Consider the following 22,663-nt stretch of genomic DNA (forward strand, 5'->3'; position numbering starts at 1 on the left):
TTATATTCTTGTACATAGGGGGCAGTATTATAGTAGTTATATTCTTGTACATAGGGAGCAGTATTATAGTAGTTATATTCTTGTACATAGGGGGCAGTATTATAGTAGTTATATTCTTGTACATAGGAGCAGTATTATAGTAGTTCTATTCTTGTCCATAGGAGAGGATAGACGTGTGCTTGTGAGCTCCCAGTAGGGAGGAGGCATGGCCTCTGACCCAGGAGGAAGTGAGTGCAGCTGGGCTGACGATCCTGGGAGAGCCCAGAGCCTGGAGTGTGGCTTGCAGCATGGAGATCAAGAAAGTGGTAACCAGGAAATGGTGGCTGGTGAGATTACTGAATCATGTAAAGCATTTGGATTGAGTATGAAAGTGACTAAGAAAAGTTTATTTAAACTGGAAAGACAAATTTTGAAGTTAAGAGAAGAGATTAAGATAGAGATGGATCCGAAGACAAAGCTGATGAAGTGTGAATGCCTGGATAATTGCACACGTGAGCTTGCTATATTAAAGGAGCAACTAGACAAAGAAGCAAATGCAATACCTAAAGTAGAAAACTGGGTAATGGAGAAAAAGAAGGAGGCCAGAGTGCAAAACATGAAGAGGGAGGCCAGAGTGCAAAACATGAAGATTAAAGAAGCCATTGAGAAAAAAGGTACTGATTATAATGCTGTGTATAGTATGGTGGAGCAGGGAACCCCTCTGAGATGTGTGGGTGCAGCACCTGGAGGGTCACTTCTTTCAGGGTCATTGAGTATGGGAGCTGAGCTATCAGACTCTGAAAATGCTGCTAATACTGAGGAGCAAAATGTGACAGTCAATGAGGGGTTAATTGCAAAGGACTCTGTTTGCTGTGCTGATGAAATGAATGCAAGTAGTAAACTGGTGTATGCTTCAGGTACTGACATTGTAAATGAAACACCGTGTAGTGTAATGAGTGAAGAGACAACTACATGGACTGGAGCAGATATGGTGGAGATTAGTGAAGGCTCTCAGCCATCTGCAGAGGAGTGTATACAGCAATCTGCAGGACAGTCTCATACCACCGCAGGTGTGTCTACAGGACAGTGTGAAACCACCGCAGGTGTGTCTGCAGGACAGTGTGAAACCACCGCAGGTGTGTCTGCAGGACAGTGTGAAACCACCACAGGTGTGTCTGCAGGACAGTCTCATACCACCGCAGGTGTGTCTACAGGACAGTGTGAAACCACCGCAGGTGTGTCTGCAGGACAGTGTGAAACCACCGCAGGTGTGTCTGCAGGACAGTCTCATACCACCGCAGGTGTGTCTGCAGGACAGTGTGAAACCACCGCAGGTGTGTCTGCAGATCAATCAGGAGTCAGTAAGCCTGCTGATGAGGAAAGGTCAGGCACTCATCCCTCTGCTGACCGTCCACAATTCAACAGACTATTCTCCAATGTTACAAAGTCAGCTACCCCTCCACCACAGAGGAGAAACGCTGTCAGGATTAAGTACACGGGGCCAGAGGAGAACATTCCCTCCAGACTGTACATTGGGAAAAGTCTCCTAAAAGACTTTATGAAGTTCAAAGCCTCTGAGGTGTACGCTCTGATCCATATCCCCTCCAGCAGGATCTACGACATCAGCTTTAAGCTGCAATATGACTTGGATGCATTCTGGAGTATATATAATGACACAAGGGGACAGTCAATCTGGGAGTATCTCCAGGTGATCCAGCTGTCCAAGCCTCAGGTGGTGAGGGCCACCATATTGTTCCAGTCTGAGGTGGTGGCGCTGGCAGATCTGGAGCACTGGCTGAGTAGGCAATGTATGATCATGAACTATCCAGAAAAAATCTATGATGAGGAGGGAATCTGGAATGGTGGATACACTGTAAAGATCCAATTAGAGCGAGCCAATGGTGTGACCAGACATCTACCGCACTCCTTCTATCTAGGCTCAGAGAGCGGAATATGCTATTACCCTGGTCATCCTCGTCTGTGTCATAGGTGTGGGGGCAGACACCTCGCTTTCAACTGCTCTCGAGTCAAGTGTTCATTATGTGGACAGTTTGGACATTCAAAAAGCGATTGTAGAGGTCCCGTCATCTGTAACCTGTGCTTAGGAGCAGGTCATACATTCCGGGAGTGTCCACATGCAGAACACAATAAAGGAGGTGATGATATCGGCATAGAGCCCATGGAGGAAGGTAAAGAGGATGTCGCCGCAAGAGCAGATACAGCCCCAGAATCCAACAGTCCTAATACTAATGTAGTGCAAAGTACCAGTGACCCTGCTTTAGAGACTGATAACTCACCCGCTGCACTACAAGTACCAGCAGAGGGAGAGATGGATGGTCCTCCCACTATAGTACAAGTACCAGCCACCGAGAATGCATCTGATGGAAAAAGAAAAATCCTTGCTGTAAGAAGTGAAAAATCCCCTGTTGTACTACAAGCACCAGCTATTGAAGAGAAACCTCATGAAAATAAGAAAGTATGCAATAAATCAGTTGCTAAATCACCTGAACAGAAGTCATGTAAGGCTGCAGAACCCTCCGACCGAGCCACAAGGCCCAGACGCCCCTCTGTGGATGAAGAGGGGTTCCAGGCGGTTAAAAGAAAGAATAAAACTGCAGATCCTGCTAGAAAAGTCACCGCAGCAAAGAAAACCCCGGATCAGCCGGTGCTGGCCATAACCTCCGGACAGTATGGAGTGCTGGGAGAAGAATCAGAGGAGAAGTCAGAGAAAGAATGTGTCTCTTTACATAACTCTGATGATGACCTTCAGGAAGAGGAACCTCAACCATCAGTGTCCACCAAAAGATGGGGCACTGCAGGTGACAGCAGCGGACGGAGGAGGAAAAGCAAGAAAGATCAGTGACTTAGATGAGTTTGAGAGTCTGCTCTATAAATGTGAACAGTGTAAAGACTAAGAACAGGAGGCAGGCGATCTACCAGCGGCTGTCAGAGGAGAGATCTGATGTCTTCTGCTTACAGGAGACCTACCTGAAGAGTAATGCTGATGTGTATGCAGCCAGGAGGGACTGGAGACATGGAGCATCATTCTGGTCCTTTGGATTGGAGAGAAATGATGGTGTGGGAATTCTCTTCAATAAGGACGTAGAGGTGGAGAGGGTCCTGGAGATCAGTCCAGGCCGGTGCCTGATGCTGGACTTTATATTGGACACTATATATTATAGAGTTATTAATATCTATGCTCCTCAGACTAGAAAGGAGAGGAGGGAGTTGTTCCAACTGATGAAGCCGTATTGTTTTACATCTCGGGTGTTCATAATGTGCGGGGATTTTAATAGTGTCTCCAGTAATGTAGATAGAACCAGTAGTCATAAACCACTAAGGTATGATGAGAACTTCCTCAATAATCTGGTCCAGCAGGCTCATTTAGTTGACCCCTATGGCTTACAATATGCTAAGAGATCTTACACCTATCATAAGGGAGGTAATGCCAGCAGAATAGATCGTATCTATATTAAGAAAGGCATGAAGTGCACCAAGTATAGGATCAGCCCCATAGAGTTCTCTGATCATTGTATAGTGAGTGTCACGCTGGGTCAGGATGGGACCGGGGTCTGCGGTCGGGGATACTGGAAGATGAACAGTTCCCTGCTGCAGGATCCACAGTTTATTGAGGCCTTCACTACCTTCTATACAGAGCGGAGGACTACCCAATGTATGTTTGATGATACGGCAGAGTGGTGGGAGTGCATGAAAGGGGACATCAAGCAGTTTATGATTAGAGCTGCCAGGAGACGCAGTAATGTGGAGTATATGAAGTATTCTATGCTGAGACGACAGCTGAGTCGCTTGTATGGTCGGATGAACGGTGGGGAGAAGGTGGACGGAGCGAGCATCAGCCAGATAAAGCAGAAGATGAAGGAGCTGCAGTATGATCGCTTCAAGTCTCTTAAAGCTGAGGGACAGTTTGATAATTGGAGGGTTTACACCCCGGACCCTTTTATTGCCTGTAAGAATAGGGTTAGTAAGAAACTTATGACTGGGCTATTAGATGAGAACGGGGCGGAGCAGTCAGAGCAGAAGAAACTCCAACAGATCATTGGAGATTACTATGGGAATCTTTTCCAAGGGGGGCAGATTAGGGAGGATGACATTAAATGCTATCTGAAGAGTGCGACTCTGCCCAAATTAGACCCAGTGCAAGCAGAATGCATGATTGTGTCCATAACTGAGGAGGAAGTGAAAAGAAGCATTGACTCCTTAAAGCCCAAGAAGAGTCCGGGGCTGGATGGCCTGACCAGCGAGTTCTATAAAGAGTTCAGAGACCTACTAGCTCCAGACTTGGTGCAGGTTTATAACGATTGCCTCTCTGCAGGGAAGATGCTCGACTCTCACTGGAAATCTGTGTTGGTTCTTTTGGCAAAAAAGGGAAATTTAAAAGATATTAAAAATTGGCGTCCACTGTCTCTGCTAAATACAGATTATAAAATCTTGGCCAAGATCTTGTATTATAGACTAAGTGATGTGGCAGATGAACTAATTATTGCTAATCAGACATGTGGCGTGAAAGGCCGAACAATAGAGGACTCACTACTACTGGTGAGAGAAGCCATAACCTATATGAAACTGCATGGTGAAGGGGCATATGTGGTTGGCTTAGACCAGAGTAAGGCCTTTGATAGAGTTCATCATGGCTACTTGTATCAGGTGTTGTTGGAGTACGGCCTTCCGGTGCGCTTTGTACAATGGCTGCAGGTTCTCTATAAGGGAGCGGTAAGCCAACCTCTGATTAATGGTCACCTAGGAGATCCCTTCAGGATTATGTCAGGGGTGAGGCAGGGTTGTCCTCTCAGCCCACTATTATATGTCTTTAGTCTGGACCCTTTCCTGAGGAAGCTACATGCTGATGGGGATTTACAGGGGTTGAGGTGTCATCTTCATGGGAAAGTGGAAGTTATAAAGTTTAGTGCTTATGCGGATGATGTGACACTTCTGGTGACGTCTGCAGATGATTGTGCAGCACTTGAGCAGGACATAGCAGAATTTTCCAGAGTCTCAAATTCAGTGGTGAATATGGAGAAGAGCGAGGCATTGTGGTTAGGGAGAGATAGCGAAGTCTTTTCGGTGCCCTTCAGGCAAGTTCAGGATAAAATGAAAATTTTGGGAGTTGAGTTTGGAAAAGTAGATGAAGGGAAGGTGAATTGGGAGGAGAGGCTGGCGGTGTGTGAGCAGAAGGAGCGGAGCTGGAAGCATTGGAGGCTGACATACCAGGAGAAGGTCGGCCTTATGAGAAGATTCCTGCTTCCACTCTTTTTGTATATCTCAGTGGTGTTTCCAGTGCCAGATAGTCTGCGGCCTAGACTAACCAATGTCTTATTCAACTTCTTGTATGGTAGTAGGGTGAGCATAGTGAAGAGGAACATTGCCTATCTCCCTCAGAGGGAAGGAGGACTCTCCATGCCTTGTCCAGAATTATTCTTAAACTTGATGTTTTTGATGCGAAATTTCTCATTCTGTAAAAATTCGTTGCAGAAACCTTGGTGCTATCTGTTCAAGAGCCAGATCCAGCAATTTGTATCTGTATGGTCGGTAGGTGATGCCATTAAGAGGATCTCAGGACGTATTAAGAACAACGTGTCTTGGTATGGAGTACATGTCATCAGTAAGATCATTAAGTGGAGGATTTTGTATGATGAGGTCAGATTGTCCAGCAGGAAGGAGATCTATGACAAATTGTTGAGATCTCAGTTCAGTGTCCAGATACAGCTGAGGGGGGCGCCACATTTAGATGTGAAACAGACTGCACAAATCTTACAGGATTCTAGAGTGCCGACACACATGAGGGATGTGGCATGGCTGGCATTTCATGGGAAGATGTATGTCAGAGACAATTTGAAATGTCGCAATGTAACAAATAGATCTTGTCCTAGAGAAGAGTGTGGTCAGTGTGTAGAGACTATGGAGCATCTTCTTTTAGACTGTCCATTTAGTATCCAGGTATGGGAGGCCGTGTCCCTGGCCCTGCAGTTACCCCAACTGAGAAGGCAGCCATATTGCCAAGTAGTGTATGGAGACTTCCTGCCTCAGCTTAGTGAATATAACAGAAGTACTCTATATGTGATAAATGTGGTGACCGTGTACCATCTGTAGTGTGCAAGATGCTGTCTGGTCATCAATAAGGAAGTCAACTCCTGTAATAATGTCATGAAGATCATCATTGAAAGTCTGAAAACCGTATATAAGAAAGACTTAGAAAACAATGTACATAGTATAAACTGGAGGAGGATCCGGGTACCAACGTCTGTGCGGGTGTAATGAAGAGTATTTTGTTCTGTTTTTCTGTTTTCGTTGTTGAATCTTATGTTTATATTGTAAATATATTGTAATAATTTTGTTGCAAGTTTTTAAATAAAAAGATCATTATAGTAGTTATATTCTTGTACATAGAGGGCAGTATTATAGTAGTTATATTCTTGTACATAGGGGGCAGTATTATAGTAGTTATATTCTTGTACATAGGAGGCAGTATTATAGTAGTTATATTCTTGTACATAGGAGGCAGTATTATAGTAGTTATATTCTTGTACATAGGAGGGGGGGGCAGTATTATAGTAGTTATATTCTTGTACATAGGGAGCAGTATTATAGTAGTTATATTCTTGTACATAGGGGGCTGTATTATAGTAGTTATATTCTTGTACATAGGGGGCAGTATTATAGTAGTTATATTCTTGTACATAGGGGGCAGTATTATAGTAGTTATATTCTTGTACATAGGGTGTAGTATTATAGTAGTTATATTCTTGTACATAGGGGGCAGTATTATAGTAGTTATATTCTTGTACATAGGGGGCAGTATTATAGTAGTTATATTCTTGTACATAGGAGGCAGTATTATAGTAGTTATATTCTTGTACATAGGAGGCAGTATTATAGTAGTTATATTCTTGTACATAGGAGGGGGGGCAGTATTATAGTAGTTATATTCTTGTACATAGGGAGCAGTATTATAGTAGTTATATTCTTGTACATAGGGGGCTGTATTATAGTAGTTATATTCTTGTACATAGGGGGCAGTATTATAGTAGTTATATTCTTGTACATAGGGGGCAGTATTATAGTAGTTATATTCTTGTACATAGGGTGTAGTATTATAGTAGTTATATTCTTGTACATAGGGGGCAGTATTATAGTAGTTATATTATTGTACATAGGAGGCAGTATTATAGTAGTTATATTCTTGTACATAGGAGGCAGTATTATAGTAGTTATATTCTTGTACATAGAGGGCAGTATTATAGTAGTTATATTCTTGTACATAGGGGGCAGTATTATAGTAGTTATATTCTTGTACATAGGAGGCAGTATTATAGTAGTTATATTCTTGTACATAGGAGGCAGTATTATAGTAGTTATATTCTTGTACATAGGAGGGGGGGGCAGTATTATAGTAGTTATATTCTTGTACATAGGGAGCAGTATTATAGTAGTTATATTCTTGTACATAGGGGGCTGTATTATAGTAGTTATATTCTTGTACATAGGGGGCAGTATTATAGTAGTTATATTCTTGTACATAGGGGGCAGTATTATAGTAGTTATATTCTTGTACATAGGGTGTAGTATTATAGTAGTTATATTCTTGTACATAGAGGGCAGTATTATAGTAGTTATATTCTTGTACATAGGGGGCAGTATTATAGTAGTTATATTCTTGTACATAGGAGGCAGTATTATAGTAGTTATATTCTTGTACATAGGAGGCAGTATTATAGTAGTTATATTCTTGTACATAGGAGGGGGGGGCAGTATTATAGTAGTTATATTCTTGTACATAGGGAGCAGTATTATAGTAGTTATATTCTTGTACATAGGGGGCTGTATTATAGTAGTTATATTCTTGTACATAGGGGGCAGTATTATAGTAGTTATATTCTTGTACATAGGGGGCAGTATTATAGTAGTTATATTCTTGTACATAGGGTGTAGTATTATAGTAGTTATATTCTTGTACATAGGGGGCAGTATTATAGTAGTTATATTATTGTACATAGGAGGCAGTATTATAGTAGTTATATTCTTGTACATAGGAGGCAGTATTATAGTAGTTATATTCTTGTACATAGAGGGCAGTATTATAGTAGTTATATTCTTGTACATAGGGGGCAGTATTATAGTAGTTATATTCTTGTACATAGGGGGCAGTATTATAGTAGTTATATTCTTGTACATAGGGGGCAGTATTATAGTAGTTATATTCTTGTACATAGGGGGCAGTATTATAGTAGTTATATTCTTGTACATAGGAGCAGTATTATAGTAGTTATATTCTTGTACATAGGGGGCAGTATTATAGTAGTTATATTCTTGTACATAGGGGGCAGTATTATAGTAGTTATATTCTTGTACATAGGAGCAGTATTATAGTAGTTATATTCTTGTACATAGGAGGCAGTATTATAGTAGTTATATTCTTGTACATAGGAGCAGTATTATAGTAGTTATATTCTTGTACATAGGGGGCAGTATTATAGTAGTTATATTCTTGTACATAGAGGGCAGTATTATAGTAGTTATATTCTTGTACATAGGGGGCAGTATTATAGTAGTTATATTCTTGTACATAGGGGGCAGTATTATAGTAGTTATATTCTTGTACATAGGGGGCAGTATTATAGTAGTTATATTCTTGTACATAGGGGGCAGTATTATAGTAGTTATATTCTTGTACATAGGGGGCAGTATTATAGTAGTTATATTCTTGTACATGGGGGCAGTATTATAGTAGTTATATTCTTGTACATAGGGGGCAGTATTATAGTAGTTATATTCTTGTACATAGGGGGCAGTATTATAGTAGTTATATTCTTGTACATAGGAGGCAGTATTATAGTAGTTATATTATTGTACATAGGAGGCAGTATTATAGTAGTTATATTATTGTACATAGAGGGCAGTATTATAGTAGTTATATTCGTGTACATAGGGGGCAGTATTATAGTAGTTATATTCTTGTACATAGGAGGCAGTATTATAGTAGTTATATTCTTGTACATAGGGGGCAGTATTATAGTAGTTATATTCTTGTACATAGGGGGCAGTATTATAGTAGTTATATTCTTGTACATAGGGGGCAGTATTATAGTAGTAATATTCTTGTACATAGGAGGCAGTATTATAGTAGTTATATTCTTGTACATAGGGGGCAGTATTATAGTAGTTATATTCTTGTACATAGGGGGCAGTATTATAGTAGTTATATTCTTGTACATAGGGGGCAGTATTATAGTAGTTATATTCTTGTACATAGGGGGCAGTATTATAGTAGTTATATTCTTGTACATAGGGGGCAGTATTATAGTAGTTGTATTCTTGTACATAGTGGGCAGTATTATAGTAGTTTTATTCTTGTACATAAGGGGCAGTATTATAGTAGTTATATTCTTGTACATAGGGAGCAGTATTATAGTAGTTATATTCTTGTACATAGGAGGCAGTATTATAGTAGTTATATTCTTGTACATAAGGGGCAGTATTATAGTAGTTATATTCTTGTACATAGGAGGCAGTATTAAAGTAGTTATATTCTTGTACATAGGAGGCAGTATTATAGTAGTTATATTCTTGTACATAGGGGGCAGTATTATAGTAGTTATATTCTTGTACATAGGGGGCAGTATTATAGTAGTTTTATTCTTGTACATAGCTGACAGTATTATAGTAGTTATATTCTTGTACATAGGGGGCAGTATTATAGTAGTTATATTCTTGTACATAGGGGGCAGTATTATAGTGGTTATATTCTTGTACATAGGGGGCAGTATTATAGTAGTTATATTCTTGTACATAGGGGGCAGTATTATAGTAGTTATATTCTTGTACATAGGGGCAGTATTATACTAGTTATATTCTTGTACATAGGAGGCAGTATTATAGTAGTTATATTCTTGTACATAGGGGGCAGTATTATAGTAGTTATATTCTTGTACATAGGAGGCAGTATTATAGTAGTTATATTCTTGTACATAGGGGGCAGTATTATAGTAGTTATATTCTTGTACATAGGGGGCAGTATTATAGTAGTTATATTCTTGTACATAGGGGGCAGTATTATAGTAGTAATATTCTTGTACATAGGAGGCAGTATTATAGTAGCTATATTCTTGTACATAGGAGGCAGTATTATAGTAGTTATATTCTTGTACATAGGAGGCAGTATTATAGTAGTTATATTCTTGTACATAGGGGCAGTATTATAGTAGTTCTATTCTTGTACATAGGAGGCAGTATTATAGTAGATATATTCTTGTACATAGGGGTCAGTATTATAGTAGTTATATTCTTGTACATAGGAGGCAGTATTATAGTAGTTATATTCTTGTACATATGGGTCAGTATTATAGTAGTTATATTCTTGTACATAGGGGGCAGTATTATAGTAGTTATATTCTTGTACACAGGGGGCAGTATTATAGTAGTTATATTCTTGTACATGGGGGCAGTATTATAGTAGTTATATTCTTGTACATAGGGGGCAGTATTATAGTAGTTATATTCTTGTACATAGGGGGCAGTATTATAGTAGTTATATTCTTGTACATAGGAGGCAGTATTATAGTAGTTATATTATTGTACATAGGAGGCAGTATTATAGCAGTTATATTATTGTACATAGAGGGCAGTATTATAGTAGTTATATTCTTGTACATAGGGGGCAGTATTATAGTAGTTATATTCTTGTACATAGGAGGCAGTATTATAGTAGTTATATTCTTGTACATAGGGGGCAGTATTATAGTAGTTATATTCTTGTACATAGGGGGCAGTATTATAGTAGTTATATTCTTGTACATAGGGGGCAGTATTATAGTAGTAATATTCTTGTACATAGGAGGCAGTATTATAGTAGTTATATTCTTGTACATAGGGGGCAGTATTATAGTAGTTATATTCTTGTACATAGGGGGCAGTATTATAGTAGTTATATTCTTGTACATAGGGGGCAGTATTATAGTAGTTATATTCTTGTACATAGGGGGCAGTATTATAGTAGTTATATTCTTGTACATAGGGGGCAGTATTATAGTAGTTGTATTCTTGTACATAGTGGGCAGTATTATAGTAGTTTTATTCTTGTACATAAGGGGCAGTATTATAGTAGTTATATTCTTGTACATAGGGAGCAGTATTATAGTAGTTATATTCTTGTACATAGGAGGCAGTATTATAGTAGTTATATTCTTGTACATAAGGGGCAGTATTATAGTAGTTATATTCTTGTACATAGGAGGCAGTATTAAAGTAGTTATATTCTTGTACATAGGAGGCAGTATTATAGTAGTTATATTCTTGTACATAGGGGGCAGTATTATAGTAGTTATATTCTTGTACATAGCTGACAGTATTATAGTAGTTATATTCTTGTACATAGGGGGCAGTATTATAGTAGTTATATTCTTGTACATAGGGGGCAGTATTATAGTGGTTATATTCTTGTACATAGGGGGCAGTATTATAGTAGTTATATTCTTGTACATAGGGGGCAGTATTATAGTAGTTATATTCTTGTACATAGGGGCAGTATTATACTAGTTATATTCTTGTACATAGGAGGCAGTATTATAGTAGTTATATTCTTGTACATAGGGGGCAGTATTATAGTGGTTATATTCTTGTACATAGGAGGCAGTATTATAGTAGTTATATTCTTGTACATAGGAGGCAGTATTATAGTAGTTATATTCTTGTACATAGGGGGCAGTATTATAGTAGTTATATTCTTGTACATAGGGGGCAGTATTATAGTAGTTATATTCTTGTACATAGGGGGCAGTATTATAGTAGTAATATTCTTGTACATAGGAGGCAGTATTATAGTAGTTATATTCTTGTACATAGGGGGCAGTATTATAGTAGTTATATTCTTGTACATAGGGGGCAGTATTATAGTAGTTATATTCTTGTACATAGGGGGCAGTATTATAGTAGTTATATTCTTGTACATAGGGGGCAGTATTATAGTAGTTATATTCTTGTACATAGGGGGCAGTATTATAGTAGTTATATTCTTGTACATAGGGGTAGTATTATAGTAGTTATATTCTTGTACATAGGGTGTAGTATTATAGTAGATATATTCTTGTACATAGGGGGTAGTATTATAGTAGCTATATTCTTGTACATAGGGGGCAGTATTATAGTAGTAATATTCTTGTACATAGGAGGCAGTATTATAGTAGCTATATTCTTGTACATAGTGGGCAGTATTATAGTAGTTATATTCTTGTACATAGGAGGCAGTATTATAGTAGTTATATTCTTGTACATAGGAGGCAGTATTATAGTAGTTATATTCTTGTACATAGGGGCAGTATTATAGTAGTTCTATTCTTGTACATAGGAGGCAGTATTATAGTAGATATATTCTTGTACATAGGGGTCAGTATTATAGTAGTTATATTCTTGTACATAGGAGGCAGTATTATAGTAGTTATATTCTTGTACATAGGGGGCAGTATTATAGTAGTTATATTCTTGTACATAGGAGGCAGTTTTATACTCGTACATATGGGGCAATATTATAGGTATTTCAGATTTACCTGGATCCGTTAACACTTCTTTGGCTGCTGCAATATCTATGAATTTCTTTTCTGCTTCTCGCTTCTCCTCCTCTGACTGGAAGTTGTCTGGATGCCATTGCTGTGCCAGCTTCCTGTACGCCTTGATCACTTCCTGCTTATTAGCATTTCTGTAGGTAAGCAGCCATATTGTCATTATCCGGGTAAGAGGCATTGGCCATTGTTCACTAGTAATGCTTTCATCAGAGTTACCTCTTAACACCTAAGATTTTATAATAATCTCGCTTTCGGGACTGTTTGAGCAGCTTCTGTGCTCTCTCCAGGCCCTGATTTATCTCCTCGTTGTCCCCATCAAGTTCCTTCGCTTGTTGAAAATCTTCCACCGCTGCAGAAAGAGAAGAAAAAAAGAACTGCTGAGTGATGGAAACTGAGAGAGTCCGGAATGTCGGGGGAGACAAGGATATAAAATGGAGACAAAAGACATAGATGAGGACCTTATGATGAAGAACTTGGGAGGAAGGACGATACGGGAGAGCGAGAAAGGAAGTGGAAGGAAATAATCAGAGAGCGGAGGAAGAAACAGAGAGCAAAGGGAAGGAATCAAGAGGAAGAGGGAAGAGAGAACAACTAAGAAACAGAGCAAGAAGGAAGGGAGCCAAAGAAACAGACATTAGGAGAACAAAGATGGATGATGGAGAGACACAATGTGGAAAGACGAGAGGTTGGAACAACAAAGAACGGAGAGCGATGGACTAGGAAATGGATGAGGGGGCAATAGACAGCAAGAAGAAGGAAGACACAAGAAGACAGAGAGAGTCCCAGTAATAACAGAGAGATGAAGACATTTAGAGGAGTAAGGAGAGAACAAGGAGGAAGGAGCAGAGACAGAGCCATGGAGGAGAAAAGTGATAAGAATGAAAAGAAGACGGCGTCCGAGGACGGACCTCTCTCGTACTCCTCGCTCAGAATGTAGACCTCCGCCCGGTCTTTCAGCACTTGAGGATTTTGAGGATCTCTCTGCAGAGCTTCTGTACACATCTTAATGGCCGCCTCTGTGTGCTGACTCTGGAGGACAGGAGAGGGTTAAACCTACCTCTCATGACCACCTACAGGAGGTTGGGGTGAGACACCCGGTTAGATACCTTGGACAGACAGTGACAGATCCTCTCTTTCGCCCTTTTCCTGTAGAGCTCCACATTGGGCTCCGTCTTCATCGCCGATTCAAACTTCTCGACGGCGGCTTCATATCTGCAGGAGAACATCCGCCATGACCATGTGATCCTATGTAAAATCAGGGCGACTTCCACAGAATGCAGCGACTTCTGGTATCTACCATCCCAGCATGCGCTCACACGTGACTAATGGAGGCAATCACTCCCCTCCCTGCAGACGCGTCAGACCGCGAAATCAGGAGCTGGACAAGGGCACCTGGGGTCCTAAAGAGAGCGGCAAGTAGCCCCTATGTCTGGGAGGGGCAAACAGCACTTACCCCAAGGCCAGGGAGGGAAAAAGCTTCACATGCTGGGGCATAAAGATCTAGGTGCCCATCATTCTAGCAGCCCACTAGAGCACGCCCCCTTCTGCTCAGGCTGCACACTTACCTCTGATTTCGGACCAGCTCCTCAGCAGATTCCAGTTGTCTGGACAGTTTCTTCACTTGTTTATAATGGGAGTGACAATCTTTATCGTCTTGGTCCAACTTCAGACATTCCCGGACCTGACTGCAGAGCAAAGGACACTCAACATCCATCTCTATAACCACAATGACACCAGCGCAGAGATGTGATGTCATTACTACAGTGCGAGTCATCATATACAGAGGTATGTGACATCATCACAGAGAGAAACCTCGTTTGTACATCATCATATAGTAACCACATGACACAACCCTGTTGTGACATCATCGTATAGTAACCACATGACATAACCCTGCTGAGACATCATCATATAGTAACCACATGACACAACCCTGTTGTGACATCATCGTATAGTAACCACATGACATAACCCTGCTGCGACATCATCATATAGTAACCACATGACATAACCCTGCTGCGACATCATCATATAGTAACCACATGACATAACCCTGCTGTGACATCATCGTATAGTAACCACATGACATATTCCTACTGCGACATCATCGTATAGTAACCACATGACATAACCCTGCTGCGACATCATCGCATAGTAACCACGACATAACCCTGCTGTGACATCATCGTATAGTAACCACGACATAACCCTGCTGTGACATCATTGTATAATAACCACGACATAACCCTGCTGTGACATCATCGTATAGTAACCACATGACATAACCCTGCTGCGACATCATCATATAGTAACCACATGACATAACCCTGCTGTGACATCATCGTATAGTAACCACATGACATAACCCTGCTGCGACATCATCATATAGTAACCACATGACATAACCCTGCTGTGACATCATCGTATAGTAACCACATGACATATTCCTACTGCGACATCATTGTATAGTAACCACATGACATAACCCTGCTGCGACATCATCGTATAGTAACCACGACATAACCCTGCTGCGATATCATCGTATAGTAACCACATGACACAACCCTGCTGCGACATCATCGTATAGTAACCACATGACATAACCCTGCTGTGACATCATTGTATAGTAACCACATGACATAACCCTGCTGCGACATCATCGTATAGTAACAACATGACATAACCCTGCTGCGACATCATCGTATAGTAACCACATGACACAACCCTGCTGCGACATCATCGTATAGTAACCACATGACATAACCCTGCTGCGACATCATTGTATAGTAACCACATGACATAACCCTGCTGTGACATCATCGCATAGTAACCACATGACATAACCCTGCTGTGACATCATCGTATAGTAACCACATGACATAACCCTGCTGTGACATCATCGTATAGTAACCACATGACATAACCCTGCTGCGACATCATCATATAGTAACCACATGACACAACCCTGCTGAGACATCATCATATAGTAACCACATGACACAACCCTGCTGAGACATCATCATATAGTAACCACATGACATAACCCTGCTGAGACATCGTATAGTAACCACATGACATAACCCTGCTGTGACATCATTGTATAGTAACCACATGACATAACCCTGCTGCGACATCATCATATAGTAACCACATGACATAACCCTGCTGCGACATCATCGTATAGTAACCACATGACATAACCCTGCTGCGACATCATCGTATAGTAACCACATGACATAACCCTGCTGCGACATCGTATAGTAACCACATGACATAACCCTGCTGCGACATCGTATAGTAACCACATGACATAACCCTGCTGCGACATCGTATACTAACCACATGACACAACCCTGCTGAGACATCGTATAGTAACCACATGACATAACCCTGCTGTGACATCATCGTATAGTAACCACATGACATAACCCTGCTGCGACATCATCATATAGTAACCACATGACATAACCCTGCTGCGACATCATCGTATAGTAACCACATGACATAACCCTGCTGTGACGTCATCGCATAGTAACCACATGACATAACCCTGCTGCGACATCGTATAGTAACCACATGACATAACCCTGCTGCGACATCATCATATAGTAACCACATGACATAACCCTGCTGTGACATCATCATATAGTAACCACATGACATAACCCTGCTGTGACATCATCGTATAGTAACCACATGACATAACCCTGCTGTGACATCATCGTATAGTAACCACATGACATAACCCTGCTGTGACATCATCGTATAGTAACCACATGACATAACCCTGCTGTGACATCATCGTATAGTAACCACATGACATAACCCTGCTGCGACATCATCATATAGTAACCACATGACATAACCCTGCTGCGACATCATCGCATAGTAACCACATGACACAACCCTGCTGCGACATCATCGCATAGTAACCACATGACACAACCCTGCTGCGACATCATCGCATAGTAACCACATGACACAACCCTGCTGCGGCATCATCGTATAGTAACCACATGACACAACCCTGCTGCGACATCATCGCATAGTAACCACATGACACAACCCTGCTGTGACATCATCGTATAGTAACCACATGACATAACCCTGCTGTGACATCATCGTATAGTAACCACATGACATATTCCTACTGCGACATCATCGTATAGTAACCACATGACATATTCCTACTGTGACATCATCGTATGGTAACCACATGACATAACCCTGCTGCGACATCATTGTATAATAACCCCCGACATAACCCTGCTGTGACATCATCGTATAGTAACCACATGGCATAACCCTGTTGTGACATCATCGTATAGTAACCACATGACATAACCCTGCTGCGACATCATCGTATAGTAACCACATGACATAACCCTGCTGTGACATCATCATATAGTAACCACATGGCATAACCCTGTTGTGACATCATCGTATAGTAACCACATGACATAACCCTGCTGCAACATCATCATATGGTAACCACATGACACAACCCTGCTGTGACATCATCGTATAGTAACCACATGACACAACCCTGCTGTGACATCATTGTATAGTAACCACATGACATAACCCTGCTGTGACACCATCGGATAGTAACCACATGACATAACCCTGCTGTGACATCATTGTATAGTAACCACATGACACAACCCTGCTGTGACATCATCCTATAGTAACCACATGACACAACCCTGCTGTGACATCATTGAATAGTAACCACATGACATAACCCTGCTGCGACATCATCGCATAGTAACCACATGACATAACCCTGCTGCGACATCATCGTACAGTAACCACATGACATAACCCTGCTGCGACATCATCGTACAGTAACCACATGACATAACCCTGCTGCGACATCATCGTACAGTAACCACATGACATAACCCTGCTGTGACATCATCATATAGTAACCACATGACATAACCCTGCTGTGACATCATCGTATAGTAACCACATGACATAACCCTGCTGTGACATCATCGTATAGTAACCACATGACATAACCCTGCTGTGACATCATCGTATAGTAACCACATGACATAACCCTGCTGTGACATCATCGTATAGTAACCACATGACATAACCCTGCTGTGACATCATCGTATAGTAACCACATGACATAACCCTGCTGTGACATCATTGTATAGTAACCACATGACATAACCCTGCTGCAACATCATCGTATAGTAACCACATGACATAACCCTGCTGTGACATCATCGTATAGTAACCACATGACATAACCCTGCTGTGACATCATTGTATAGTAACCACATGACATAACCCTGCTGTGACATCATCATATAGTAACCACATGACATAACCCTGCTGCGACATCATTGTATAGTAACCACATGACATAACCCTGCTGTGACATCATTGTATAGTAACCACATGACATAACCCTGCTGCGACATCATTGTATAGTAACCACATGACATAACCCTGCCGCGACATCATCGTACAGTAACCACATGACATAACCCTGCTGTGACATCATCGTATAGTAACCACATGACATAACCCTGCTGCAACATCATCGTATAGTAACCACATGACATAACCCTGCTGTGACATCATTGTATAGTAACCACATGACATCATCCTCTCACCTCAGACTTTCCTCATGCTCGCCCAAGATGTAGTAGAGCTTACTAAGCTTCAGGAAGGCGGCTCGGTTGTCGTTGCGCAGTTTGGTGGTGGGCTTCAGGTCTTGGATGGCTTTCGTCAGATCTCCATTGTGCAGGTGACACTCGGAGCGCAGCTCCCGGGCACTGGGATCCCAGGGGGAATACTGGAAGAGACCAGAACGTCAGCCATATTGGACAGGGAGGACCCCGAGCCGTCCGTACCCCAGACATACATTACCTCCACCACCTTCTCCAGCCAGCTGATGGCCTCCACATAGTCCTCCCGGTTAGACGCCTCCGAGGCCTCAGCTCTGTGCGCCTCCACCTCGTATGTCCGCTCCAGCTGCATCCTCGCTTCTTCATTGGAGGGGTTGCTTGCCAGCTGCCAAGAGAATAACACAATGGTAGGAATCATGTCTTCTACTCCAACCACATCCAAAGCTGCATTTACAATTTAGCCAGCGCTGCAGGACCTGATACCAACAGGCAGCTCTCTACAGCTGGTTCAGTTATGGTGCGTTATGAGAAAGCATTACACTAGACACCGTACAGCAATAACAAAATAATGACTGCAGCTTTAGATGTGAATAGAGTAAAAAATGTGGCCTACAAAGCGGAATTATGATTGCAGCTCTGGAAGAGACGGTAGAATTGTGTATGCAGCTCTGGAAGAGACTGTAAAATAATGTAACGTGACGGTAGTATTGTGTACGCAGCTCTGGAAGTGATTGGAGGATCAGACGTTCCCCACACCCCATTCTTACACAACTTTCAGACTGCGGTACCTCTGTGCTGATTTGCATTGCAGGAGATGCAGCATGTAAACCAGGAAAACTCTACATCTCCTACAACGCAACGCAGCTAAATCCAGGATCTTAGAGTCCAAGGTCCTAGAGGTCGCTGCACAGCGCCCCCTGGAGGCCTGGAAGTGTGAACACGGGGCGGACTCACCACTATCTGGAAATCCTCTCTGGCCAGTTGTGTGTCGCCCTGCTTCAGCAGAATGTTCCCTCGCTGGAGTCTGGCCTGCGGGACAAGAAGGTGGGATCAGATGCCAAGTCACAAGATTAACCCCTTCACAGCCAGTCGGACAGTTCTGTGCTGGGGGCGGGGTTTGTATGGAGGGAGGGATCAGGAGCCAATCCTGCTGCATACAATGCAGGTACCGGCTGATAACCACTCGCAACAGCCACGATCAGCGTGAATGCTGATCATGACTATTAACCCTTTTACTGCCCAATTGGTATTCTGGGGTCCTGACCGGCCCCCCACGAAGAGACTGTGGGGTGTCGTTTAGTTGCCATAGCAGTCTGGGGCCTTCTGGACCCTCCATGGCTGATTGCTTATGAAGATGCGCCTGTGGCATGACTTGATAGGCTGCCTGTAATACTATTGTATCACATTTTACTGTATGAGTGATCGCACGATCGCAAGTTCAACTCCCCCGTGGGGACTACAAAAATAAGTTAAAAAAAGTTTTATTAATACTTTTTTCACCCTAAAAATTAAGAGTTTAAAGGAAAGAAAAGCAACTTTTTCCTATATTTAAAAGAAAAAAAAAAAAGCAAACCCATTCGGTAACGCTGCGTCTCCAAAAGTCCGATCTATCAAAGGAATGCAAAATGGCGGCAATAGAAGCTATGGGAAGCCGCCGCACAGCTGCGCCGATGGAAAGTAAACGAGTTGTGGTGGGCTTTTAACACTAGTGCAGCGAGAAAAAAATAATATATAAAATGTTGTATCGCCGTAATTACAACGACCCCCCGAAGAGGGCGCTTTTTCAGTACATTAAATACGCAAAAAAAACTACCCCCATGCGGACGAGTAAACGGAAAAATAATAGGACTTTTTGAAAGTGGGGAGAAGAAACCAGAAATAGGTAAGTTATGGGTTAAAAACCCCCCTGATCACAGCTGATCATGATTAGCTATGCAGCACTCCTACAGGCCGGGAGGATTACTGCAGCCCGACATCATTCTCAAACATCACCAGTGACTAATATACCAGGATCGATAGATTCTAGGGGAGCGGCTCCATCAGCCTGCTGAGGCATGAGAGCGCCCCCAGTGGTCAGACACTCACCGCCAGGAAGTCCGGCTTCAGCTCGATGGCTTTACTGAGATCGGGGAGCGCCGACTTAAATTTCCCCATCGCCAGGTAAACAGTCGCTCGCTTGTAATAGGTCAGGTAGTTTTCGGGGTCTCCATCTGCAACAGAACAATATATTATAGGGTGGCTGAGGATGGTGGACCTCAGGGCTCCCCGAACCCTGAGCCACATACTCCAGTCACATCTCAAGCTGCAGTCACAGTTCTGCCGTTAGATCGGGTTTTATACTACATTCACCTACACAGCTATAGTGCCTACAGGTCACACCTCCACGTACTGAGTTATATCACATACTCTAGTTACATCCAGAGCTGCAGTCACAATTTTAGTTTTTTGTTTTCGGATAAAACTGACTGGAGTATTAAAAATAGTATGATGGCCGAATTGTGAATGCAGCTCTGGGTGTGTCTGGAGTAGAATATGCTATAATGGCAGAATTGTGAAAGTAGCCTGCAAATGGTGAAACTGTGACTGCAGCTCTAGATGTGACTGGTGTAGAAAACATGCCAACTGCAGAATTGTGATTGCAGCTTGTGATCTGACTAGAGTACAACACAAGATAAAAAGGCAAAATTATGAATAAAGCTATTGAGGTAACGAAGATAAAATGGCATAAATGTGACAACAGCTTTGGATGTGAGTGGAGTAGAACACATTATATAATGGTGTAAAAGTGAATACAGCTCTGGATGTGACTTGTGTAGAACACATGCTATAATGGCAGGATGGTGACTGCAGTGCAAGCTAACTGGAGTCCACAGCAGGAGGTCACTTTCTCTCATCCCTGTGTTGCTGCCCTGTCCCTCCAGTTTATGCTCATTACAAGAGCGCCACCTGCAGGCAACACGATGAGCTCTGCTGTACTGTCACTACATGACTACGCTGCCCTCTAGTGTGTAATCACTCTGCAGCAGCTCCTTATGGACCATGGCAGCCCCGTAACATCCGTGTACTCACCCACAGCCGTGTGGTAGTGTGACAGCGCCTCCGCCAGCTGCCCCGCTGCCAGCAGCTTCCGGCCCATCTCCAGGTGACTCTCCACCTCCGCCTGACCGGCCGCCAGCGCTCCTGCAGGGCACAGAGGAGAGAGCAGTGACTACAGAGAGCTGACAGATGAGCGGGGCCCCCGTGAAGGGTCCCCATCTATGGAAGGATCACCAGCTCTGATCCCACAGCTCCTCGTCCCTATGACAACTCTTCCTGCACAGCTCCTGCCTCGTTGTAGGGGGTCAGTCTACAACCCACTGTTGGCAGAAGGGACACAGATGGTGATTCGGACCCAACAACACCTCTGTGACTAGCATGAGAGCAGGAAGAGTTGCCATAGGGACCGTGGAGTAGAGGAGCTGCGGGTACACGGGGAGAAATCCCTCACCCGCCCAGCTGCGGGTACACGGGGAGAAATCCCTCACCCGCCCAGCTGCGGGTACACGGGGAGAAATCCCTCACCCGCCCAGCTGCGGGTACACGGGGAGAAATCCCTCACCCGCCCAGCTGCGGGTACACGGGGAGAAATCCCTCACCCGCCCAGCTGCGGGTACACGGGGAGAAATCCCTCACCCGTCCAGCTGCGGGTACACGGGGAGAAATCCCTCACCCGTCCAGCTGCGGGTACACGGGGGGAAATCCCTCACCCGTCCAGCTGCGGGTACACGGGGAAAATCCCTCACCCGTCCAGCTGCGGGTATACGGGGGATCGCTCACCCGTCCAGCTGCGGGTCTACGGGGATCACTCACCGTCCAGCTGCAGGTCCAGGATGACACAGAGGAGGGAGAGAGAGGAGAGACAACCGCTGATACTGCGCTTCGCTCTGTCCATGTCTGCCAGGAGGAGGGATGGAGGAGCGCCACCAGGATGTGTCAGTCCTCGCTCTGCTGCACCTGGAAGGGCACAAACACCACATCATACAGTGTGCTGCATTGTGGGAGATGTAGTGTCACTGTGTACACAGCCGCCTCTCTCTGCAGCTCTGGATGTGACTGGAGTATATGGGTCTGATACGAGGGAAGCGCCAGTCACAGCACCACTCCCACACACAGTATCCCGCACACTGTACCTGCAGCCCGGCTCTATCACCCCGCCGCACCACACATCCCCTGTACACACAGACACACCAACACTTCCGCTTCCGGATGTCACGCACACGCATCTGCCAACCACTCCCGGAGGTACATCCGCATTCACATGGCCAGCCAATCACAGAGGAGCTTGCCATAGCGTGGGGCTCTCTAAGTGGTCAATCAGACAGAAACAGCATGACGTCATTACCACGCCTTCTTTCACATTTCACACTTTCATTTCTCTGGTATCCTAGATACGCCTTGGTGAGGATTGCAGCGCTCGTTGATTGG

General features: G+C 43.0%; 1 protein-coding gene across 1 annotated transcript in view; it reads right to left on the reverse strand.

Moving 5' to 3' along the window:
* LOC136613046 (dnaJ homolog subfamily C member 3-like) overlaps nt 1-22,454 on the reverse strand; it is a 28,416-nt gene extending 5,962 nt beyond the window's left edge. The window contains exons 1-12 of the mRNA XM_066593854.1: nt 22,369-22,454; nt 22,049-22,192; nt 21,269-21,379; nt 20,285-20,409; nt 19,154-19,228; nt 18,441-18,584; nt 18,185-18,366; nt 14,117-14,236; nt 13,658-13,763; nt 13,460-13,580; nt 12,768-12,900; nt 12,537-12,685 (exon numbers count right to left, since the gene is read on the reverse strand). Of these exons, the coding sequence (XP_066449951.1) occupies nt 12,537-12,685; nt 12,768-12,900; nt 13,460-13,580; nt 13,658-13,763; nt 14,117-14,236; nt 18,185-18,366; nt 18,441-18,584; nt 19,154-19,228; nt 20,285-20,409; nt 21,269-21,379; nt 22,049-22,130 (1,348 nt within the window). The 5' untranslated portion in view covers nt 22,131-22,192; nt 22,369-22,454. The remainder of the gene's footprint in view (nt 1-12,536; nt 12,686-12,767; nt 12,901-13,459; nt 13,581-13,657; nt 13,764-14,116; nt 14,237-18,184; nt 18,367-18,440; nt 18,585-19,153; nt 19,229-20,284; nt 20,410-21,268; nt 21,380-22,048; nt 22,193-22,368) is intronic.
* Between the last annotated feature and the right edge of the window lie 209 nt (nt 22,455-22,663).

The sequence above is a fragment of the Eleutherodactylus coqui genome, chromosome 2 (assembly GCF_035609145.1).
Source record: "Eleutherodactylus coqui strain aEleCoq1 chromosome 2, aEleCoq1.hap1, whole genome shotgun sequence".
Taxonomy (NCBI): Eukaryota; Metazoa; Chordata; class Amphibia; order Anura; family Eleutherodactylidae; genus Eleutherodactylus; species Eleutherodactylus coqui.